Source organism: Delphinus delphis, chromosome 15 (assembly GCF_949987515.2).
Source record: "Delphinus delphis chromosome 15, mDelDel1.2, whole genome shotgun sequence".
Lineage (NCBI taxonomy): Eukaryota > Metazoa > Chordata > Mammalia > Artiodactyla > Delphinidae > Delphinus > Delphinus delphis.
In genome coordinates this window covers 74,661,055-74,687,388 of record NC_082697.1, presented here as the reverse complement: position 1 = coordinate 74,687,388, position 26,334 = coordinate 74,661,055, and the positions used below count along the sequence as shown (strand labels likewise).

Genomic DNA, 26,334 nt, shown 5'->3' with positions numbered 1-26,334 from the left:
ATAAAAAACACAAACATGTGGAGGCTAAACAATACATTCCTAAATAACCAAGAGATAACTGAGGAAATCAAAGAGGAAATCAAAAAATACCTGGAGACAAATGAAAATGAAAACACAATGATCCAAACCCTATGGGATGCAGCAAAAGCAGTTCTAATAGGGAAGTTTATAGCAATACAAGCCTACCTCAAGAAACAAGAAAAATCTCAAATAAACAATCTAACCTTACACCTAAAGGAACTAGAGAAAGAAGAACAAACAAAACCCAAAGTTAGTAGAAGGAAAGAAATCATAAAGATCAGAGCAGAAATAAATGAAATAGAAACAAAGGAAACAATAGCAAAGATCAATAAAACTAAAAGCTGGTTCTTTGAGAAGATAAACCAAATTGATAGACCATTAGCCAGACTCATCAAAAAGAGGGAGAGGACACAAATTACTAAAATTAGAAAGGAAAAAGGAGAAGTTACAATGGACACCACAGAAATACAAAGCATCATAAGAGACTACTACAAGCAACTGTATACCAATAAAATGGACAACCTGGAAGAAGTGCACAAATTCTTAGAAAGGTATAACCTTCCAAGACTGAACCAGGAAGAAATAGAAAATATGAACCGACCAATCACAAGTAATGAAATAGAAACTGATTAAAAATCTTCCGACAAACAAAAGTCCAGGACCAGATGGCTTCACAGGTGAATTCTATCAAACATTTAGAGAAGAGCTAACACCCATTCTTCTCAAACTCTTCCAAAAAACTGCAGAGGAAGGAACACTCCCAAACTCATTCTACGAGGCCACCATCACCCTGATACCAAAACCAGACAAAGATACTACAAAGAAAGAAAATTACAGACCAATATCACTGATGAATGTAGATGCAGAAATCCTCAACAAACTACTAGCAAACAGAATCTGAGAATACATTAAAAGGATCATACACCATGGTCAAGTGGGATTTATCCCAGGGATGCAAGGATTCTTCAATGTATGCAAATCAATCAATGTGATACACCGTATTAACAAATTGAAGGAGAAAAAACATATGATCATCTCAATAGATGCAGAAAAAGCTTTTGACGAAACTCAACGTCCATTTATAATAAAAACTCTCTAGAAAGGGGGCACAGAGGGAACCTACCTCAACATAATAAAGGCCATATACAACAGACCCACAGCAAACATCACAGTCAATGGTGAAAAACTGAAAGCATTTCCTCTAAGATCAGGAACAAGACAAGAATGTACACTCTTGCCACTATTATTCAACATAGTTTTGGAAGTTTTAGCCGTGGCAATCAGAGAAGAAAAAGAAATAAAAAGAATCCAAATTGGAAAAGAAGAAATAAAACTGTAACTGTAGATGACATGATACTATACATAGAAAATCCTAAAGATGCCACCAGAAATCTAGTAGAGCTAATCAATAAAGTTGCAGGGTACAAAATTAATGCACAGAAATCTCTTGCATTCCTATACACTAACAACAAAAGATCAGAAAGAGAAATTAAGGAAACAGTCCCATTCACCATTGCAACAAAAAGAATAAAGTACCTAGGAATAAACCTACATAAGGAGGTAAAAGACCTGTATGCAGAAAACTATAAGACACTGATGAAAGAAGTCAAAGAAGACACAAACAGATGGAGAGATATACCATGTTCTTGCATTGGAAGAATCAGTATTGTGAAATGACTCTACTACCCAAAGCAATCTACAGGTTCAGTGCAATCCCTATCAAGTTACCAATGGCTTTTTTTTACAGAACTAGACCAAAAAAATCTTAAAATTTGTATCAAGACACAAAAGACCCCAAATAGCCAAAGCAGTTTTGAGGGAAAAAAACGAAGCTGGAGAAATCAGACTCCCTGATTTCAGACTATACTGCAAAGCTACAGTAATCAGGACAATATGGTACTGGCACAAAAACAGAAATATATATCAATGGAACAGGATAGAAAGCCCAGAGATAAACCCACACACCTATGGTCAACTAATCTGTGACAAAGGAGGCAAGGATATACAATGGAGAAAAGACAGTCTCTTCAGTAAGTGATGCTGGGAAAACTGGACCGGTACATGTGAAAGAATAAAATTAGAACACTCCCTAACACCATACACAAAAATAAACACAAACTGGATTAACAACCTAAATGTAAGACCGGACACTATAAAGCTCTTAGCGGCAAGCATAGGAAGAACACTCTTTGACATAAATGACAGCAAGATCTTTTTTGACCCACCTTCTAGAGTAATGGAAATAAAAACAAAAATAAACAAATGGGACCTTATGAAACTTAAAGCCTTTTTCACAGCAAAGGAAACTATAAACCAGATGAAAATACAACCCTCAGAATGGGAGAAAATATTTGAAAACGAATCAACGGACAAAGGATTAATCTCCAAAATATATAAACAGCTCATGCAGTTTAATAGTAAAAAAACAAACAACCCAATCCAAAAATGGGCAGAAGACCTAAGTAGTCATTTCTCCAAAGAAGACACACAGATGGCCAAGAAGCAGATGAAAAGCTGCTCAACATCACTAATTATTAGAGAAATGCAAATCAAAACTACAATGAGGCATCACCTCACATCAGTTAGAATGGGCATCGTCAGAAAATCTACAAACAACAAATGCTGGGGAGGGTGTGGAGAAAAGGGAACCTTCTTGCACTGTTGGTGGGAATGTAAATTGATACAGCCACTATGGAGAACAGTATGGAGGTTCCTTAAAAAACTAAAAATAGAATTACCATATGACCCAGCAATCCCACTACTGGACATATACCCAGAGAAAACCATAGTTCAAAAAGACCACATGCACCCCAATGTTCACTGCAGCACTGTTTACAATAGCCAGGTCATGGAAGCAACCTAAATGCCCATCAACAGACGAATGGATAAAGAAGATGTGGTACATATATACAATGGAATATTACTCAGCCATAAAAAGGAGTGAAATTGGGTCATTTGTAGAGACGTGGATGGATCTAGAGACTGTCATACAGAGTGAAGTAAGTCAGAAAGAGGAAAACTAATATCGTATGTTAACATATATATGTGGAACCTAGAAAAATGGTACAAGTGAACCAGTTTGCAGGGCAGAAATAGAGACACAGATATAGAGAACAAACGTATGGACACCAAGGGGGGAAAGCGTGGTCGGGGGGTGGTGGTGGGATGAATTAGGAGATTGGGATTGACATGTATACAGTAATATGTATAAAATAGATAACTAATAAGAACCTGCTGTATAAAAAAGTAAATTAAAAAAAAGAAAAAAGAGGTTTTTAAAGAACTTACAAAAAAAAAAAAAAAAAGACTGGCTTGGGGAAAGTGTGAATAAAGCCAGGTAACTCTGGATCTGGGTACACAGGCAAGTCAGGGATTTTCCCTTTTAGTTTTTGTTTTTTCAAGTCATTTGTTTCATTCAGCTTGAATATTGACATTGGCCTAAATTAATCCCAAGTAAGAGGCAATTCTTTGTACCTTTGTGCATCATCACACTGAAATCAGTCAGGCAAAATCACTGCTCACCACATCCAGTGGGCACTTCCTTCTCCAATCCGGCCACATCTGACATTGCTGGCGGCTTCCTTCTTGGCATCTTTCTCCTCTGGAGGCCCTGACACCACTGTCTTCTGATTGTCCTTCAGTCGTCCTTTTCCTCGGCTTTGTGCTTCAGTTGGGGTCACTCATGGTTCTCACCATCAGGATACACTGGGCAGCCTCCTCCACTGTGCACATTCTGGTGACCTCCAAAGCCATCCCCCGAGCTCCACACCTGTGTGTCTTCTGTCTCCTAGGTGGCTACCCAGCGTCCCTCTGAGACCATAAACTCCGTCAGTCCAGTGACTAACTTACCATTCTCCTTTCATATCCTCTTCAAATAGTGATGATTTTATTTCTTGCTTTCCAATTGGGATACCTTTTTTTTTTCTTGCTTAGTTTTCCTGACTCCTTTATTTGATTTAAATTTTTTTTCTTTTTTTAAATAGAAGTATAGTCGATTTGCAAGATTGTGTTAATTTCTTCCGTACAGCAAAGTGATTCAGTTGTACATATATATACATTTTTAAAATATTCTTTTCCATTATGGTTTATCATAGGATACTGAATGTAGTTCTCTGTGCTGTACAGTAGGACCTTGTTGTTTATCCATTCTCTATATAACAGCTTCCATCTGCTAACCCCAACCTCCCACTCCATCCTTCCCCTAGCCCCTCCCCGTTGGCAACCACAAGTCTGTTCTCTATGTCCGTGAGTCTGTATCTGTTTCATAAATAGATTCATTTGTCTGACACCTTTATTTAAAAAAAAAAAAGTACTTACTAATAAATACTCGTTATCCTACCATGTCAAGAACAAGAAATTGACCTTTGTGCTTTCCTAAGAGTTACAAAAGCCTCTTCTGGGGAGTCAGCTAGGTCATCAATGACCCCAGGGAAATACAGGGCTTACCCCAGTGGGGGCACCTGGCAGGGCTATCGTGTGAACCAGGTACTGGGTAGAAGGCAAAAATCTGGACAGATGGAATGACGTGTCCTCTATTTTCTGGTTCGGACCTCATCAAGGCGTACTGCCTATGTTCAGGAGGAGGTCAGAGCATAAGGATGAAATGAATGACCTCAGCTGGTCCAAGCTGCAGGCATGGAAAACCAGCACAAACTTAGTCAATCTCTGGTCAGAACATCTAATTATAGGGAAGGATGGGGACCAGACTCATTCGGATGATCTACCCTCAGCTTTAAGTGTGGTCAGGTTGCAGGAGAGATGGTAACGATAACCCTCAACCCGTCTGCCTCAAGCCACACCGCTCCCATGTGATGGTTGGCCATGGTGGACCTATCTCCCTTCCCCATCCTCCTGGAGATCTCCTTTGCCCCCCACCTATGTTGGACCCCATGCCTCTCTCTTTCTTGGTTTACATACTGATTTTGGTGAAACTCAACATCTAGAAGTTTCTTGACAAATATTACAAGGAAGATAAAATCTTTTGAGATTATCCATGTCTGAAGAAAGCTTTTTCCTAAATCTTCTGTGTGAATGATGGCCTGATTGAGTTAGATATCCCCTTCTTTCGGAATATTGATGGGTTTGCTCCATTATCTTCTGTCTTTCAGTGTTTTTTAGAAGAAACAAAAGAGTCCTGATTCCTGATCTTTTGCGTGTTTCTTTCCTTTCTGGAAGCTTGAATCTTCATTTTGTTTGCAGAGTTTGGAAATTCACAGTGATGAGCCTTGGTGTAGGTCATCCAGTGGCTTCAATCTGGAATCTAATGTCAGTTTTCAGAAAATTTCTTGGAATATTTAATTGATAATGCCTCCCCATTTTTTCTCAGTTATCTCTTTCAGCATCTCCCACTGTATTCCATTATTAAACCTCCTAAACTGAACCCCCAGTTTTCTTATCTTTTCTCTGCTTCCTTACCTTTCCTTATCTTTTTGCTCTGACATATTTGCTTTCTTCAGTTTTATCTCCCTTCCATTCTATTCCGTTTTTTATATCTGCTATCAGGATTCTGCTTCCAGGCCCTCATCTTTATTCTCTGAGAGTTCCTTTTTATAGCGTATTGTTTTTATTTAATGGAAGCAATATGTTTTCTGATCCCTTGGAGGATATTAATAATGTTTTGTTTTTCAGTTTTTTCCCTGTGTGTTCTGTTTCCAGAAGGTGCTTTTTTTCTTTGTTATTTAGTTTCCATCTCCCACCTTGGAGGCTTTCTCTCCCCTCCCGCGAGCCTGTTGTCAGCTCATGATTACTTCCTAAGAGGTGATTAGGCAGCTGGGGGCTGGGGGAGGGAAAATGGGGAGTTAGTGTTTAATGGATACAGAGTTTCAGTTTGGGAAGATGAAAACATTCTGGAGATGGCTGGTGGTAACGTGCTTGCACAACAATGTGATTGTACTTAGTATCACTGAACTGTAAAGTATATATATGTGTGTGTATATATATGTGTATATATATGTATATGAGTACATGAGTATATGAGTACACGTGTATATGAGTATATATATGTGTGTTATATATATGTACACACACACACACACACACACACACACACACACACTCTCTCTCTCTCTCTCTCTCTCTCTCTCTCTCTCTCTCTCTCTCTGTCTCTGAGTGCTTGGACTTCCAGAGTTTGACAGCAGAGGGGTCGGACACATCTGTCGATCTGTGAATCCGCTTTCCAGCCTCCCCAGCTTCATGGTTGATGTCTCGTCTTCTGTCTTCTCTGCCCTTGGAAGGTTATGGGTTTATTTTATTTTTTTTAATCCCTTTATTGTAGTTTTCAGTGACTTTTGTCCAATTCACGAGTCAAATCTATTATCTTATCCCAGAAGTTCCATACTTATTTTTAAGAACTTTTAATAGGAATTGATAACTTGTTCTCCAGATATGTGTACTGTCCCATGAAAAGTATACGAAACTATCTCTTTCTCTGTATCCTCGCCAACACCAAGTCTTATTCATCTTTGTCATCTTTGCTGTTCTGACGAGTGAAAAATGGCATATCATTTTTAGATCTGCATTTTGTGAATATTAGTGATATTGAACAGTTTTTCATACATTTGACCATATTGCTTTTTTAGGGATTTGCCCATTAATAATGACACTCATGTTTTTTCTATTGGAATATTTATCTTATTAATTTATAAGAACTTTGTATATATTTAAAAACTTTTTACGTTCATTTCATAGATAGTTCTCTCAATTTGAGCTTTCACTTTAATTTGTTTACAGTATTTTTAGACAAGCCTAAAGTTTACATTTTTATATAGTCAAATCCATCAGTCTTTTCCTTTAGTAACATCCTAAGAAAGTTATTCATGGTCCCTAGAAGGTACAAATATTCATGCATGTTTTCTTATAGGTAAATATTTCTTTTCAAAATAAATTCCAACAGATTACATATTTTTGTATCAGGTGTGAGAAAGTTTTAACCTAGAGACCCTTGTCTCAAAGTATGGTTATCTCAATGTATTTAATAATTCATCCTCACCACTTATTTGAAATATCCTGTTTTCGTATGCTAAAATATTTTACATTTGCAAACATTGAGGCTGACTCACATGAGGACTGATTGGTTATGGAGGGTAAAGAGGAGGGAGGGGTCAAAGAGGACTCCCAGGGTCCTGGCTCCGGTGACAGGACAGGTTGCTGCCATCCACTAAGATAAGGAGTACGGTAGCATAGGTTTGGGAGAGGGATTGAGTTCACCTTTTGGATATGTCAAGTCCAGATTCCCGTGGAATTTTACTGTGCCTTCCAAACTGAGGGGTAACGTTAGCCATCAAGTTGAAATAATATTAGAAGCTTCTTCGTTTCCACTGTTACAATCTTTAATACATAAGATTATATATATAATACATGTCTTGTCAATAGTTTTTAACTACTTTTGAAAAACTTTCTTCCTCTTTTCCTTAGGCAATAGTATGTGGAGGTCTTGGCCAAGTCACCTACCTTTTCTGAGCTTGAGTAAACTGGGGATGATAGTGGCTTTTATGCAGGGTTTAAATTACAAGCTTTCGAGGTCATACTTGTAAAGCATGTAGCACAGGTCCTGGCAGTATAATAAAGGGCATAACTGGTGAGTGCACTTGTGGTGGTATTTGATTTGCCAGCTCCAGCTTATTCCTCAACATTCTACTTCTGTGTCACTTCTGCTGGGAAGCCCTCCTGGATTTCCCAGGTGTGGCTGGGTTGGGGGCCTCTGCTCCCAGGCATCAGTGTGTACTTTGGCACAACACTTGGCTCGCTGAATTGCCTCTGTGCACTTGCCCATCTTTAAACTATAAGACCCTTGAGAGCAAGAACGATAGTTCCTTCTGTGCTACGTTCCCAGTGCCTTGCACACCAAGTTATAGGGATCACTGAATACGTTCCTTTAAACGGCATGTGTGCAAAGTGTTTCTTTCTACTTCCACTGGCATCATCTTGGGAGCTTTTGTATTTGGCATTGTTGTACATATCTTGGCTTGAATACTCTAGTTGTTTTGATTTAGGTCCCCCAAACCACCTATCTCCAATCATCATGATTTGCGTCTCTCGGTGCTCTTGGTGTCTGTAGACCTTGTCACTAATATTTCCCCGTGGAGCAAGCACACCTGATCAAGGTCTTCTCTTGGTTGGTGTGTTCAACGGTTGAAAGAAGGATGGCTCAAGTTAGAACTTTTTTCAGTGGAAGGTTCAACCCTCTGGGCTTTCAAAAGGGATTTTGGAGAAGGCATACTGACACTGTTTGCTTTTCTTCTTGGTTTATAACTGCAGAGATAGGAGAGGTCTTGTGTTTCAGGAAGATAACACTTTTCCTGTGTTGTCGAGGCTCTGAGTAAAGTAGCCAAGAGACACCTTGTTATCACACAGCTCCACGCTGGGCCAGGCTTCCTTACTGGGACAGCATCTGCCTGCCTCTCCCCCGCTTGTAAAGAGCCTTCCTGATTGGAAATAATACTTGTTTTTGTCCCCAACCAGATCACTGCAGTGTGACGGCATTTGCTCTGTGGGTCTGTAATCACGATTAGGTTGTGCGTTTACATTCCTCCCTGTGTATTTTAGGCCATGGGGAGGAGAGGAGAAGAAGGAGTGTGTATATTTTTACACAAGAGATAGTGTGAGAACCCTGGCTAAAGCTTCGTACGCTAACTGGCTTAAAAAAAGTGATGACAGCAAAAAACCTTGTTATTTTGAAATAATTCTAGATTCACAAGAAGTTGCACAAAGGTACAAGGGGTCTTATGTGCCCTTCACTTAGTTTCCCCCACGGGTAACATCTTGCTAAACTCTAGTGCACTAATCACAACCTATAAATTGACTCTGGTGCGATCCACAAATTGTATGATCAGAGCTTATTCCGATTTCACCAGTTTAACGTGTGTGGGGGTGGGGGGGAGGTGTTTCTATACAATTTGAGCACAGGTGAGATTCCCCACAGTTCAGATACAGAACTGCCCCATCACCGCAAAGCTCCCCCATGCTACCCCTTTATTACCACCCAACTCCCCTTACCTCACCCCTAACAACCTCTAGTCTGTTCATCATCTCTATAATTCTGTTATTTCAAGAATATTCTGTAAATTGAACCATAACCTTTGTGATCGGCTTCTTCCTTCTGCACAGTGTTCCATGGTGTGGGTTTACCAAGTCTGTTTAACCCTTCACCTGTGAAGGACATTTGGGTTGTTTCAGTTTGGGGTTTTTACACATAACGGTGCTATGAACATTGGTGTACAGATGTTGGTGTGAAAATAAAGTTTCATTTCCTTGGGATAAATGCCCAAGAGCCCCATTACTTGAGTTATGGTAGACACATGTTCAAGCAAACTTCTTTGGTCATTTAGTCCATTTATGTGACACTGTGTCTTTAAAAATCTGATTGGTTTTTTTATCTTCCAGCCCAGCCTCCAGTGGAGGAAAAGTTTCTGTGTTAGTCTTGGTGACCTTGACTATGATACTAAGGGGAATGGGTTGCATTCCTGCAGAATCAGGAGTAATCCAAAAACTGTGTTGAAAGTGTTGCCCTGGGATCAGATTTTGAGCTCCCATTAGGTAACACCCAACAATATAAGGTCCTGGAGGGGCTGATACACCCCAGGGATGGGCATGAGGCTGACCCAAGGGAAAGTGGGACCCAGGCACTCAGACATTGCCAGGTTTCTCTGTCCCGGGTCTCCACGGTCTCTGAGCCCCTCTGTTCCCCTGTCGGCTTGGGAAGGCTGGCCACCTCCAGTTTTCCAGGCCATCTGGAGGGAAATATGGCTGCAAAGATAGCCCAAAGTTGACATTGTAATTACAGCTTCAGCCACTTTAGGGAGACAGGACCACCTCTCCAGGGGAATCCCAGGGAAGGGAACCTGGTGCTCTAGTTTGGGTCACATACCCTTCGTTGGACCTGTCAACTGTGGCCAGGAGGGCAGGGTCATGCATAGAACTACCACACACCAGTAACCATGGAGGAAGTCTTCAGAAATGGAGGGGGCAGGGTGGACAGGCAGACAATGGACCCCAAATGTTGTAACAACATCCATGAGATTCGCACTTGGAGTTCCCACAGTTGGGGAAATAAATGAGGCCTTTGAGAAGGATGTGGCACCTGAGTTGGACCATGAGAGACAGTTAGAACTTGGACATGTGGATGGGAGGAAACAGCAGTGGGGGGAAGTAGACAAACCCGGATCTCAAGGCACAGATGCTTGGGGCATAGAGAGGGAGGCGTGCAATGGGATTTGACATGTAAGAATTGACGGGTGGATTGGAGTTTCAGAGAGAGAGTCCCAGTCAGAGATGGATGATCTTGCTGGGCCACGGGATTGAGGAGGGACAGCTTGACCACGTCCCGTGAAAATGCTGAGCAGCCGCAGAGCAGGAGGGATTAAAAAAAAAGGCTCCTTGAACAGCCTAGCCCAGGCTGGAGATCAGAGAAGCTGACAGATGAGACAGAGGGAAGGGTGGATTAAGACCTAGAGTCTGTCATACAGAGTGAAGTAAGTCAGAAAGAGAAAGACAAATACCATATGCTAACACATATATATGGAATTTAAGAAAAAAAATGTCATGAAGAACCTAGGGGTAAGACAGGAATAAAGACACAGACCTACTAGAGAATGGACTTGAGGATATGGGGAGGGGGAAGGGTGAGCTGTGACAAAGTGAGAGAGTGGCATGGACATATATACACTATCAAACGTAAAACAGACAGCTAGTGGGAAGCAGCCGCATAGCACAGGGAGATCAGCTCGGTGCTTTATGACCACCTAGAGGGGTGGGATAGGGAGGGTGGGAGAGAGACGCAAGAGGGAGGAGATATGGGAACATATGTATATGTATAACTGATTCACTTTGTTATAAAGCAGAAACTAACACACCATTGTAAAGCAGTTATACCCCAATAAAGATGTAAAAAAAAGGAAAGGTAAAAAAAATAATAATAAAAATAAAATAAAGTAAAAGAGAAGAAAAGAAAGCCCAGGGGTTGGTGGCAATATCGTCAGGAAGGCCAGCCATGGCCATTTTCACCTTTGTTCCCCAAAAAGTGGTGTTGGAGCTTTAATGTTATTTTCTTCGAGAAGCGAGGTGGATCCTTGAGTTGGCATTGCCAAGAGTACCTTTAGGTCACTTTAGCTGTGAGCTCTGGGTTGCTTACCGGGCAGAGGCTCTGTGGCCTCAGGCTGTGCTCTAGGGTCTGGGAGGGACTGTGCCCGGCACCTGCACACAGTTTGGAACAAATCTTTTCCTTTCCTCTTACCCTTAGGGCAGGATGGCTGCCTTCTGAATCCTGAGGGCCAGGTCCGGCCTGGCCGCTAGCTTCCTTGTCTTACACATCAGATGTCTGGTCTCAAGGGGGCCTGCGAGTGAATGACCCCTGTAGGATGTCAAGAAACCCCAGATTGGGCAGCACAAATGCAGAGGGGCTCTGACACTCCCTTTCCCCTCCTGGGCACGACTCCATGGTGCTAACTGAGCACGCATCTCCTGGAGTCCTGACCACGCCCTTTGACACTGGGAGATGGTCATTGATATCCATTTTAAAAAAGAAGTTCAAGTTCAGAGAGGGAAGTGCTTTAATCCACGGCAGCGCAGCCAGAATTTGCAGGAGCCGGGGCTCCAACTCAGCCATCCTCGTCCCGGAACCAGGACTCTGGGGCCTCCTCCCTGGGAACTGTCACCTCCCTCTGTGCTTTTCCGCTTCCTTCCGGTTTAAGACTCCCTCCCCCGCAGCCCTCCTGTCCCCTTACCAGATTCATCTCATTGTTTCCCAAGACGCGTCCACTCTCCCTTCAGTATACAGCGACACACGCAGTAAAAAATGAGTAATCATTTTAACATCTATCGAGTGCGTCTGTGTTCCTGGCACTGAGCTAAGCGCTTTGCATGCATCCACTTATTTGATACCCCAAACAGCCCTCTCAGGTGGGGACCAGTATTATCCCTATTAACTGTTTACCCTGGCATCGTGCAGCAGCTCACGATGAATGCTCCTGACCAGGTGCGTCACTGCCTCTCAGGTGCCCCCAGGCTCAGTGTAGGAGCACAGTGATACACAAATGCACGTGGCCCCGAGGTACCCTCCCTCCCAGAGACCTTTCCGTTTTCATTCTTTTTCCACCTCAGAACATCCCTGCTCTCTGCACCCTGGGAGTACCTAATCAGTAGGACTGTTCGAGTCTTCAGTCCGAATGAGCGCCCCGTGTGTGACCGTCAGGTGCGGTGATGGTTTGAGATCTGCAGAGCTGCTGTTCAGCCAGCACATCCCGGCGTGGCCTTCCAGCTCGCATCTGTTCTGACCGGTCATTGCCTGTCTTTGGCTGTTATATATCTTGATCGTCTCCCCTGGGCTAGAAGAGACATGTTAGGTTCTGCAAACCTCTTGGACCCTAATAAAAGCTGCTATTTATAGAACATTTTCGTGCTACCTGACACCTTCACCTGCACCAGTTTTTGGTGAGCGTGCATAAGCATTTTTTTCTTTGCACAGGACCCATACTGCCTTTGACCTTGGAGAATTCAGGGCTCTGAATACAGAGGTCCCCAAAATACTGGAGAAGGGGAAACTGACCAGAGGCTGTACTCTACTTATTCCATTCCTGGCTGACAGCTGCACTTAAAGAAAACTCCAAGAAGTGACCAAGCGCCGCGCTGTGACCCTGTTCTCTCCAGGGTTTCCTGTTTCCTGTGTGCCGTTTTGCTCCCCCCGGGCCCCCTTAATGACGGTGACTTTGGTTATTTAAAGGAAGAGGATTGCCAGCTTCAGAGCGTTCAGAATCAATATCTCAGTAAATAAGAAACATAATGAAAGAAAAACACACTCCAGGCTGCAGACAAATTTTATCGCTTAAATTCACATGTTATTATTAGAATCAGCTGCAAGTACCGGACTTTCAACTGCCTTTTGATGGGGTGAGATAGGGGAACGCTCTTAATTTGGGGGAGCAATCTGGAGGCACCTCTAGAGGCATTGCGGTGTTTTCCTGTTGGTTTGGGCTCCTTGTATTTATTTTTTTTTAAAGATGAAATTTAAATGGAAGAAGCGGTGGAGAGGAATTTCTTAACAAAGGAGTTGAAAGCGGAGATGGCTTTCCTTTTCAAAGCCCCTCTCCTGAATGCACAACTCCGTGTGATATATTTAGTTTAACACCTCGGTATTTTGCACCTCACATCTTTTTTCTTGCTTCTTTTTGTCTTTCGCTTTCTTTTCTCCTTGCTTTGATCTCAGTATGGAATCGCCTTTAAAATGCTTTCATACACAGCAAAAACATCCCTTTTTAATCTCCCCCATTCTTCCCAAAATTTCTGGCTCTTGCCTCACCTCTTTTTCACTCCTGTAGTCAGAAAATGCATTATTTAAGTCCACAAAGCTGAGCGATGCCCAGAGAATGAAACATACAGTATAGACGCCTTCTGGGTTATTTCGTCTTGGGTTTTTACACACTCGCCAGGTCCATGCAACGGAGCGGTGGGCGTGGCAGCGGAGGGGAGGGGCGTGGCTCTTACGTCACTGCTGTCCCTTCAGAGTTTAGTGGGGTTGTTCGGAGGAGTTTGAAGTTCAGCCGGTTATCCTTGTTACCCCCTCCCTTGGAGCCTCTCAGTCAGCCAGGGGGGGCTTCTTCTCTGGAGAGGGCCAACCACTGTCAGTGGATGGATGGCTGGAAAAGTGTGCCCAGAGCAGAAAAATGGGGGCTTCAGAGTTCCAGAGAGAGCCAGTTCCTGGCCAGGCCTGAGTCAGGCCTCGACTTCCCACGTTCAAGGCTGAGTTCTGCACGAGCAGATGAACGACTTCAGTTTTCACGGCCTCGCATCCGCAGGAATCGGGCAGAATGACAAGGAGGGCAGGCATGCCGCTTCTGAACTGTGTGACTTTCAGCCGAGTGCTTACCCTCTCTGGGCCTCAGTTTCTTTCTCCATAAAATGGGGATCATAATACCCCTTACCTCACAGAGCGCTGATGAGGGTAGAGTTGCCAGAGGTAAAGCAGTTACAACAGAATATCCTTAATTAGGATTCAGTAAATGTGAAAGCAAAACTCGAGGAATGTTACGGGTTTACAAGAGAGATCATTCTCGAGTTAAATACGAGAGGAGAACTCATCTGAGTAGTATTTTGGAGCATTTCATGATGAGCTGACATTTTTAGTCAGCTTTGGCTAGCAGTTAGGGGATATCAGTATTTTATTATAGATACAGACAAACATAGTATCTGAAATGTTTGAAAAGTAGTGATTGTCAGCCAAAGAGCAATTTTGCATCCAAGAAGCCCGCCTCACAGGGTGTACTCACCTTGAAGCTATGGAAACTCATGATTGGGGCCCCTCGCTTGTGTGGAGGCGGCAGTGGGTAGGGAGCCTAACAGTGGTTCACAGGCCTGTGGGTTTTTGTAAAATTTACAAAAGAGATTTTTTTTTTCGTTTTCTTAAAGGGGATCCTTCAGATTATATAAACTTCAGGTCCTTCAAAGCCCAGATTCGTTTCTGGGACTTAACTAACTCCATCTGACAGATAGAAACCCACATATTGCATGAGGTTTCTCCCCCTTCCCTTTTTAAATTAAAAAAACATTAATTAAAAAAATGCATTATTGATCTCTGGCCACTTTTATGCCTTTAGGTTTGGTTAGTTATTTCAGGCATAAAGGTATTCTCAGGCATGCCTGAAAATCCAGGTGTTCTTAATCTATTTTTTGTTTTCTTTCAGTGGCATCATGGCTGATTCACATATTAAAAAAAAAAAGAAATCTCAAAAAAAAGGCACTGCAGAAATGTAGGGCATCGTGCCTAACGGCTGCGCTGAATCTGTGTTAAGGACCGTGTTTTTTCCCTCTGCCGACTTAAAGTCCCCAAGTATGGTGAGCTGGAAGTTTCCATCAGGGATGGGGAGAAAGGCTGGTGTCAGGGGGGACACTGGGGGTGTGAGCACAGATCCATGGGTTGGATCCTCCCCTCTGAGAGGCTAGAACCCCCTTTAATGAGTCCGGAGGGGCTCTGCAAAGAAGCTTCCAGTGAACCAAATTACCAGAATGGGGATCAGAAAAGCTAATGGGCAGCAGAACAAGAATCAGACCTTCAGTAAGGCCTAGGGATTTAAATTCACACTCAAAAAAAAATACTTCAGCCCCCGCCCCTTCAAAATCGACCAGGGCTTACAGATACAAAAGGCCGCATCTTGTATGATTCTATTTTTATGAATTATCCAGAAGAGGCCAAGATGGAGAGCAGATCAGTGGTCGCCAGGGGCTGCGGGGAGGGCAGGACACGGAGAGTGACTGCTTAATGGGTGTGAAGTTTCCTTTGGGGGTGATGAGAAGTTCTGAAACTAGATAGCAGTGAAGGTTGCACCACACTGTGAAAGCACTTAACGCCATTGTACACTTTAAAATGATCAAAAAGGTTAACTTTATGTGTATGTAACCACGGTAAAAAACAATGAAAGAAAAATCAGGCAGTGCTTTTGAGAAGTTCTGGGTTTGTGGGAGAATCATCTGGAGTGCTGGTCAACCCCACCGAAGCGCGCTAAATTAGAACTGCCTAGGGCAGCCCGGGAACCTGCGTCACCTGCCAGGTGATTCCTAGGTAGAGCGGAATCTCACATTCTGAGGAACTCTGGCTTTGAGGCAGGCGGGGTTTTTTTTTTGTTTTTAATTGGAACATGCCATATGTGCTGTTTTCTCATCCCAGCTGTCACAACCCATGCATCCCCAGCGAGCAGCATGCCCACAGCTCAGCAGCTGCTGGCAGGGAGAAGTGTTGGTTCTAAGTGGCTGTGATGGTGATGGTGGCACGGATGGCAGCAGAAGCAGTGTTGGTAGAATTGTACCACTTGTCATTGTAATAGATTGCGGGAGTGAGAGCAGAAGCCAGGAACATCAGGGGTCCTTGTCAAGGGACTAATGGTGAGGTTGCTGTATTGGGGCAACCTCAAGGGGTTGAGGTCATCTCCAAGGGGTTCCATCTTTCAGACAAGGTGGAACAAGAAGGCCCAGGCAGTGGGAAAAGCAGAGACAGGCGGTGGCCAACACTGGGATTCTGCAACGTCTGCCCAGTTCGGATGAGACCTGTTCTGTGCACAGGGGTTAATTCATCACAGGTGGGGTTGGATAGGGGGTCAGCTCTACGTCAGAGCTACTCCAAGTGCGTTCACCAGAGGAGCAGTGGCAGCCTCATGGAGCTCGTTGGAAATGCAAGTTCTTGGGCCACACCCCAGACCTACTGGTGATTTCCACGCAGGTTAAAGTTTGAGAAACACCATCTAAACTTAGACTGATTCTCTTGAGTCTCCATACCTTGAGGAGAATTACAACGTTCAGTAAGTCTCATCAGCAAGACTTGATAACTCGCGGGTTAAGAGGTACAGATGGGGCCCAACCCCGGACGGTGTGGCCACTTCCAAGCCCACGTCTGTGTGGTACCCAGGTTCATGCACTAGTTTTGGGAGCAGGTGGAGATGCCTTCTATGTCCACAATTTTTTCTGAGCAGGGTTTAGAGATGAGACTAGGCTGATGTTTTATTCTCTAATGTCACTGAAATTGTGCGATCTGGATATAATTCTGTAATAATGTTTTTTGCTTTAGTTCTCACTGTTTGTCACTTTCTTTCTGTCAACGTCTACTCCTTAAGCCTGGATGACAGGCGGTCCTTTTATTGTTAAGGAGCAGATATATCTCCCGTCTGGTCCCTTCCGATCACGGGCAGTGGTTGCCTTTCCCCTCTTGACCCTCAAGTGCTACTTACCAAAACCTTAAGAAACACAAGCATTCCCAAATGGCTCTAGACCAATTTAGTATTGGATTTCATAACATTGGTAGGTAAACATTTATTTTTGCAAAAGTGAGTTTTTGTTTTCTTCTCTGAGTCTGTCGGTGAGAAAAATCGTATGTAAAATGTTTTTCTTAGCTGTCATTAGAATGTCCAGGAATGGTTTCATCTGTTAAGGATGATAAAGGATCTTAGGTGATGGGTGTGACATTTCTTACCGCTGTCAGGTTGAGAATTTGTTTCCTTCCATGGTGAGTCTGGAGGCCTTGTTTTTATTCAGTTAACTCGTGGGCTTTCTCACTTTAAAGCAACTTTGAAATCTCAACACCCCAATGCCCTCAGGCTGTCACAACTCTGTTCCACCAGGACCAGCCTTTCTGGAAATCTCTCCTGAGCTGCCCTACTCATCCACTTCTCCCTAAGCTAACCTTGTCCCCGAAGGGCCCAGCTGCGTCCAGAAGGGAATTCTTTTTTCTCACTGTTCCCATCAGGAAGCTACTGTTTGTCTAGATCAGCGGCCTGTTCTCAGCTCTCATTTTCTCTAACTCATTTGATTTCCCTGACATTGGATGTTGAATAACTCTTTGAAAACAGGGATTGTGTCATTTTCAACCACGTAGGCGCTCTATAAATATTTATGAAATGAATGCACAGATTCTTCTTTTGGAAACTCTACGCTTGATAGGATTCTGCCCCTGTGATGCTGTTTCTAGCCCGTCTTGTCCTCTAGCTCTGCTTCCTGCCTCCTGGATGCACACGTTTCCCAAAGTGGGGTTCTGAGTCTTCTTCTGGAACTCTCACTCCCTCCTGTGCCATCGTCTCTCCCCACCATGTCCCTGACACTCTGTGCCCTGTCTTCTCACTCTGGACCATTATCCTGGTTCAGCACTCAGCCCCCAAAGGTCTGCTAGCCACTCAACCTGTCCCCAGGTGAACCCATCAACTTCCGCTTCTCTTCCTCTTTTCTGATTAATGGCATTTTCCCAGGCTCCCAGACACTAGTGACTCTGTCGCCTCAGCAGATCCAGTTCCACGCCTGTGTTTTGCTGTGTGCTTGTGTATTCTGGAGTAGTGAGAGCACACGTCCAAACCTGCTGATTAACTCAGATACGACCTTCTCCTTGGACACCCGCAGCCAAAATCATTTCTCCCTTTGTGACCTTCCCCCCGACCCTCCATCACACTTTCCCTCTACGACCATTTTTCTTTGGCCCTTAGCTCCTCAATATTGGAATTTTTTGAGCATGTCTCATCTCCTTGCCCAGATTGTAAGCATCTCAAGGGAGTGCTTGTGTCCGAATTGATTTTAAATCCAAGCCGGGGCACAACTCAATACATTATTGGGTCCAGAATCACATACAGGGATTGGGAAATGAAGCCTTCTCAGTGTCTCTTGTTCTCGAGCCCTGCTAGTCAGATGCTGGCATCTCCCTTCGTGTTCCCATGAAAGATCCCAGGGCGTCACTTCAATTGTGTCTGGAACAATGTGTCACTGAATCTTGAAAGGTGGAGGCTGGTGACTACTGCTATAAAATGATGGTGCCTGGAGTTTAAAATGATACTGACTAGCTAGAAGGATGTGCTCTTGTTCATGGGGTATTATAAAATGGATCCATGTGAATAATATTAATAGACCAATTAGTATCAGAAATAAGATTTTGAATGCATGTCAAGGGCTTTATATGTAAATCTTATTTATTCTTAGCAACCATAGGCTAGTACCAAATGATGAGGCATTATCCTTTTATCCCTTTAAACTTTTCAAAGCACTTTAATATTCATATCCCACTAGCCTGGAGATGTTGAAGGGCAGTGGTAGCAAACCTCACTCTTTTTTGCCAAACTTGTAAATGCCTGTTTATCTCTCTCCTCTGAAGGCTCAGTCACAACCGCTGAACAAAGGTGGAGAGCCCTTGATACTTAGACATGGTGACCGGCATGGCTGGGACCTGATTTCCAGTTACAGGGCAGAGCACCTCAGGGTCCCAGGTCGCCTGGAGGTGAAGGTCAACCATGCCTGCAGGTCCCTGTCGTGGCACCTGACACTCAGCGTCCAGAATGTTCTCCCTGAACTTACAGAGATTCTTGAGATTCCTGCCATCCCAGGCCAACCCTAGAGGGTGAGCAGGATTCCCACCGTATTATTCTGTGGGTCCGTTGACCAGTCCATTGCCTTCCATGGTGTGTCCCTCATCGCCTGCCCACCCACCCAGCACTCGAGGGGAGTAAATGAAAAACCAAGCAAGCATGGCCCGTCCAGCCTTCTTGCTAGCATTCTTGTTCCAAGAAATTTAATGAACAGACGGGCAAATGCAGCCAACATTCAGTCAGGAGATGGTCTCTAAAAGCTGAAAATTCTTTGGGTCACCCCAGTCCCATGTACCTGGCTGAGTGAAGAATTCGACGGTCCCCACAGCCTGGCTTCTGCACCAGGCCTCTCACCGGCTCTGGGATGATGGCAAAGATGATAGCAAACCGGGCAAAAAGACAAGCAATAGATAACTTACTGAGGGTGTAATGCTACCTGCCAAACATTCAAACTCAGTGGTTCTCAAAGTGTGGTTCCCCATACCCAGAGCATGCGTGCCCCAGCCTAGACCTTCTGAAAATGAACTCTGTGGGCGAGGGACCCAGCAGTCCATTTCAGCCCCTCCAGTTGACGCTGTTGGTGGCCTCCAGTTTGAGAACCAGAGTTCTGGTTTACAGGCCTATTTCTCCATCTTGGACATGGCTTCCTCAGGCTCCCTGGGCTGCTTTGCCCTAAACTTATATTGAGGGAAAGAGGGAAGTTAATTACTAATATCAGCTACTCCGTGTTGAGCATTTACACTGTGCCAGGGATAATTCTGAGCATTCTTGAATTTATGAACATCTGTAATCCTCACCACAACCCTGTGGTGTCCATACTATTGCTGTCAGCCCTCAGTATCCCTGGATATGAAGCCTGCAGGTACAGATGACCAACTGTAAGGGACTTGAACATCTGCGGATTTGGTATCCCTGGGGGTCCTGGAACCTGCAAATACTGAGGGATGACTGTATTACCATCCCCCTTCGGTAGATGAGGGAACTGAGGCACACATTGACTGGCTAAATTGCCCAGGGTCACTCAGGTAGTAAAAGGTAGCACAGCGTTCTGAACCCAAGGCAGTCTGAGTCCAGTATGAACACCCGACCACCTTGTGCCTCCTTAGAGTTTCTGCCCCTTCTCCACCCAGGTTCTATTTTTTTCTCCTTTCCAAACTAATTCCTCCCTGTATTAGTTTGCTAGGGCTGCTATAGCAAAGTACCACAGACTGGGTGACTTAAACAACAAAATTTATTTTCTCACTTTTCTGGAGGCTGGAAGTCCAAGATCAAGGTGTTGGCAGGGTTGGTTTTTCCTGAGGCCTCTGTTCTTGCTTTGCCGTCGGCCACCATCTCCCTGTGTCCTTGTATGGTCCTTCCTCTGTGTGCGTGCTCCTGGGGGCTGTGCGTGTGTTCAGATCTCTTCTTCTTAAGGACACTGCTCAGATTGGATTAAGACCTACCCTAAGGACCTCATTTTAACTTAATCATCTCTTTAAAGGCCCTATATCCAAATATGGTCACATTCTGAGTTACTGGGTATTAGGGCTTTAACAGATGAATTTGGGGGGGGGGGTTACACAATTCAGCCCATGACACTCCTGTTCCCCCACCATCCATGCCTTTAGCTGACAGGAACTACGTCATGTCTCTGTACCCCTGGGGGCTCTTTCACTCCCATCCATCTAACCCCCCCATTTTCTGTACTTGTTCCTGGGTCACATGGCTGCATCGTTCCCAGGGACAACAGCCGTGACCTAGAGAGGGCAGCCTCGACATGTGCTGCAAGTATATGGCTTTAATTTGCCAGACATTGCTGTGTATAACTAGGAAGTGAGGGGTCTGCACAATGTCTGTAAATACAGCCTTGTGGGTTTTTCTAGAGCAAGGTCAGAGGTGACGATGTCTCCAAAGGTATCGTCTGTGGACCACTCACATCTGAGTCAGCTGGGCTGCTTCTGGACCCCTGAGGCTCTCCGAGGGCGCATCCTTGGAGTGTGCATATCTCAGAATCCTCTCTCTGTCAACCCTTCCCTGTCCATCCTCCGACACCTGCTGGTTTTCCCCCATTTTTACTGAGATGTAATTGACATACAGCACTGCCTAAGTTTAGGGGGTGCAGCATAATGATTGACTGACATATACTGTGAAGTGATTACCACAGTCGGTTTAGTTAATATCCTCATCTCATATAGATATAAAAAAATGAAAAATAATGTTTTTTTCCTTGTGATGAGACAGTGATTCTCAAGTACGCAAAGGTATCCCTTTACGTCTGTGGAATTAGACACATGTGACCCATGTTTCAGCTCTTCTGTTCCTAGGTTGTGACCTTGGGACAGGTTAGTCTCCCTAAGACTGTTCTTAATTTGCAGTGTGGAATTCATCTAGTTAATTAATGGGATTAATCTAGCAACCACCTAGGGTGGCCGTAAGGATTAAATTAGATCATATAGATCACGCACTTTGTACCACCTGCTGGTGGCAGGAGGGAGTGTTCAAGCCCTGATGGCCTTCTTTCACCATCAAGGTAGCGTTTCTACTGCTGAGCAAGGATTTCTTTCACATCCTGTGACCAAACCCTGTTAATGTTGCATCTAGGGTGTGACTCTGGGTCTGGACCTCCCAGAACACATTCTGTGAGAACCAGCATATGTGCAGATGGAAAAACCCATATCAAGTTGATAAACAAGACCCAGGGGACAGTGGGGGCACAGGAATGCTGTCCAAGGAAGGAGGGAGGGTCAGAAAGAAACCCCGAAGGACATCAGTCAGAGATGTCTCCTGAATCACTGGGACCAAGTTGACTTTTCTACTAAAATGACTAACATGCAAAATTTTCTGCAATCTCTGGACTAACTGAAGATCTGTCGGCCTCCCAGTGGGTTGGATGCACATTTGACACGTTTACGGACCTTCCTGTGTTTTGTCATTTGTAGAGGAGCTGAAGGCCCCTTTGGAGGAGTATGTCCACAAACGCTACCCCGGGCTGGTGAAGGTGGTGAGAAATCGAAAAAGAGAGGGCCTGATCCGAGCTCGCATCGAGGGTTGGAAGGTGGCCACCGGCCAGGTCACCGGCTTCTTTGATGCCCACGTGGAGTTCACCGCTGGCTGGTAGGTCTCAAGCTGAAGGCTAGAAGCGCTCGGGATTTGCAGCATGGTCAGCGGGGCTGGAGTCTGGGAGGTGGGCCACTCTGGCCGTTTCCTCCGGGGCGCTGGCGAGAATGGAGAATCTCTTGCTACTTTGCTCGTTTCCATTTCCGGGGAGGATGGTTGACTGTTGAAAACAAGAGATTCAGTTATAGTTTTACCTACTCAGGCAAAGCTTCCCAGAATTTATGGGATCGTGACTTCCCTGGCAGTCCAGTGGTTAAGACTCCGCTCTTCCAATGCAAGGGGTGAGGGCATGATCCCTGGTTGGGGAACTAGGATCCCGCATGTCGTGTGGCCAAAAAAAAAAAAAAAAAAAATTCTGGGATCATCTTTAACAGCATTTGGAGGAAGGGAAGGGTTTCTCTCTGCCGATGCGGCCCCTCCTGTTTCTCCAGGTGAAAAGAATGTGAGAGAAATCGATGGGCATACAGGGAGTAGATTTTGGATGTAAGAGAGTGAAGCGTCAAAAATGCCCAAATCGGGGCTTCCCTGGTGGCGCAGTGGTTGAGAGTCCGCCTGCCGATGCAGGGGACGCGGGTTCGTGCCCCGGTCCGGGAGGATCCCACATGCCGCGGAGCGGCTGGGCCCGTGAGCCATGGCCGCTGAGCCTGCGCGTCCGGAGCCTGTGCTCCGCAACGGGAGAGGCCACGACAGTGAGAGGCCCGCGTACCAAAGAAAAAAAAAATGCCCAAATCAGTCAATGAGCATGTTAAAATTAGGTTAGAGCTTTACAGTTATATGATTATTTCTAACTAACCAATGATAAATCAAGTCAGAGGTTAAACCCCTATGCCAGGATTGCTTAATTCGTAAGAAGCAGTATTTAATTTCATTAATAATGTTTATTTACACTCAATGATACCATCTTGAATAAGTTCACGGTACCATATTTGAAGAGCCAATATCCCATCACTAATTACGCCTTAAAATGTCTATTCTTCATTTGAAACAAACTTTAGAATCCTTTTAATGGCCAGAGAAAAGGATGGTCATGCACATGACCACACAAAGGTTTGGAACGTGGGGTCACCGTTACTACTGGTCCTTTCACTTGCACACGGGCATCTGTTGCCATCTCAGACCCCAGTTTTCTTCCTTGCTTTTTCTGCCACCATCAGACCCTGATACACACAGCTGTAGCTGTGCAGCCCTGACCTCCTCTGAGCCTCACCACTGTTTATCTCTCATAATCATTCTCAAAGTGTGGTCCCCAGACCAGCAGTGTCAGCATCACCTGGCAACTTGTTAGAAATGCAGATTCTTGGGCTCCACCCAGACCTATGACATCAGAAGCTCTGGGGATGGGGCCCAGTAAGCTGCTTTAACCAGCCCCCCCACCAGGGGACTCCGCTGCCCACTCAGGTTTGGGAACCCTTGAGCTAGAAGCCTTCTGAACAGAAGCCCTTGAATGTTCCGTTGGAGCCTCAGCCTTGCCCTGTCTCACCTTTTCCTCCGTATCATTCCCTCCTCATTTCTTTCCTGTCAAAACTGGTGGTACCACCCATGTCCCCATCACTTGATTCTTCTCTCCCCATCGTGTTACTCATCCAAGCCACCTCCAGCTTTAGCTGGTTTTTCCTCTGTTTCTCACGTCTACCTTTTCCTCTCCGTTTTGACCTCCACGTTCCCGGCTCAGACATTCAATATCTTTCACTTAAACTAACTGACAAATATTTGCTGGGTGATGAGACCATGTCCCAAAGACCGCTCTAGGCTGTGATTTAGGTGACTGCCTGGTCGGGTTTGCCCAGTGCTGAGGGATTTCCCAAAATGCAAGACTTTCAGTAGTAAAATCAGAACTGTCTTGGGCAAAGAGGACAGTTGATCACTCAGCTGGGGTTCAGAATCTGGTGAGATTTGGTATCCGCCCTCCAGGAGCCTATAGTCTAATTTTGACTGATGTCTGTGATCCAGTCTTAGCCCTTCAGACTCATTTTCCAGACTTCCAACAGAGGGGTGTATGTCCTCATGGCAGAGAGACAGTGTGTCACAACTCTCACTAGGTCACACTGCAGTAACGATCTCCGTCCTGTCCACGTGGCAGATCCGCTGCGGGTTGTCTGTCTGTGGCTCTGCTCCATACGGCCTCTGCGTCCCAGGACCCAAGGAGCACCCCTGCCTAGGATGTACCACTTTTGTAGCTCAGGGAAAAGGATAACAGTTTCTGCTCAGATGTGACATGGTCACACCTTCTGTTGGCCAAAGTAGGTCACATGTCCAAGCTAAACGTTAATTGGGGTTGAGGGAGAGCGTGCCCCTCAGCAGGGAAACACCGCAGGCCTCGGGGTCATCAGCGGGTTGTCCCGAGGCAGGGGAGCAAACCGCTGGGAACAGTTGTACGCTCTGTCACAGACTGGGAGACGGAACTCCTCAGCTTCAGAAGCACGATTTGAACCAAGGTCTTCTGCCCGACACTCAGTAACTTCCCCCACACAGTGACGGCCGAGCTGAATGCTTCTACCTGCAGGGCACCAGACCAGCCTAGGGGAAGGGTGGCCCATCCAAGGAGGCTGTGGAGCTTAGGGGTTGGGCCTAAAGCCAGACCATCCGGGTTAGAAACCTGGTTCTACCTCCAGCTGGCTGTGTGGGCTGGGGCATAACCTCCGTGGGCCTCAGTTTCCTCATGTGTAAAATGGTGATCATAGTATTTGCCTCCTGTGATTGTTGCCAGATTTATATTGGTCAGCTCATACAGAATGTTGGGAATGGTGCCTGGCAAGTAGTAAGTGCTTGATAAACATCTGCTGTCATGAGCTTATAAGGAAGAAAAACGTGTGTTCAAAGATCAGCAAAGACAGCGTGTTATCAGGGTGACTTGAATATGATGGAGAAGATGCTCTAAGAGTTGAGAGGATGGAGAGAGTCTTCTACTGGGGGAAATAAAGGCAGGCTTCCTGGAAGAGGTGGCACTTGATTAGAGAAGCTTGTGCGGGTGGCTAGATTTCCTGCCTGGGCACAAGGGCATTCCTGGAGGAGAACAACAAGAGTGAGGACTTGGAGGGGGCGGAGCTCTGAAGCAGGTCTAGAAACCAGGGAAAGTCAGTCCCATTTGGTTATCCGTCTCTAAGGTGTGTGCAAAAGTATCGGAGGCAGTAAATGGCCCAGGGTATATTTTATTGCTCGTTTTAAATAGAAACACGAGATGTGCCAACAGGTAATTCAGTAGGTGCAAATGAAAAGAGATGGAATGGAGGCCGAGCGTTCTCATTATTCTTCGAAATAATGCAGAGGAATGGGATTTTCACTTGATTCCTTTCCAAAGCCTGCGCCCTGTTCTAAGCAGGGAGATTAATGCCCTGGTTTATGAGAGCCATCTTTTCGTTCTCGAATACGGGAAATGATCCCTTCCTACGTCTACGTCAGAGACGCACTCTGGCAGGGGTGCCTGACCATCTGCTTTCTCCTAGGCTGGCAGGGCTACACCTTAAACCCGGAGCCAGGTCCCTGCCTGTCGCCTGCTGTAGCCCTGAGCGGGCGGGCAAGCTGAGAGGCAGGATCCTGCCTGCCCTTGCATTCAGTTAGTTCCTGCCTGCCATCCCTAACCCATCCAATTAGATCCCTTTTAAGAAATCAATTAAATAATCAATTAAAACAACTGAAATAGGCACACGCACAAAGAAGCTAGTGAAAGGCTTATTGAAACCAGGCCATCAAGGGCAGAAGTGACCTATTTGGGGAAAAGGCAATTCAGCTCCAGCAGAAAACAAAAAACCAGAGGCATCGGCCAGTGCCTGAGGGGAAACCGAAAACACTGTACAAAACTGTAGGGAGATGCAAACCTTATCAGGAGGGCCTTGATAGGACGGCTCACACTTTTTTATTCTTCCTCGTATCTGTCTAAGCTTTGGCTTAGACACTGTTGGTATAAAAGACAGACCATACTTTCTGGGGCAGAAGCCCTCGTGTTCTGAGTCCCTGCTTCAGGCCTCTCATGCCAACGCAGGCAGCACTGTGGGAACCCCACAGGGGTGAGGGCGTGAGCTGCACGTCACAGGGCTCCTTTAAAGCCACCTGATCCAGGGCTTCCCTGGTGGCGCAGTGGTTGAGAGTCCGCCTGTCGATGCAGGGGACACGGGTCCGTGGCCCGGTCCGGGAAGATCCCACGTGCCGCGGAGCGGCTGGGCCCGTGAGCCGTGGCCGCTGACCTGCGCGTCCGGAGCCTGTGCTCCGCAACGGGACAGGCCACAGCGGTGAGAGGCCCGTGTACCACAAAAAAAAAAAAAAAAAAAAAAAAATCCCCCTGATCCAGTTGGAGCAGCCACTTGGGAGCCCAGTTTCCCTCTGAGTTCCAGCCTGCCCAGCCTTTAGCTACGACGCTTCTATTCATTGTCTGTGGTCTTGGGGTCTGGGCCGGTGGAGGTGT

At 45.3% G+C, this 26,334-nt stretch overlaps 1 protein-coding gene across 2 annotated transcripts in view; it reads left to right on the top strand.

The window, feature by feature from the left end:
* GALNT17 (polypeptide N-acetylgalactosaminyltransferase 17) overlaps nt 1–26,334 on the top strand; it is a 450,254-nt gene that overhangs the window by 230,230 nt on the left and 193,690 nt on the right. For both annotated transcript variants that reach the window (XM_060032206.1, XM_060032205.1), the window contains exon 4: nt 21,758–21,932. In XM_060032206.1, coding sequence (XP_059888189.1) covers nt 21,758–21,932 — 175 coding nt within the window. The remainder of the gene's footprint in view (nt 1–21,757; nt 21,933–26,334) is intronic.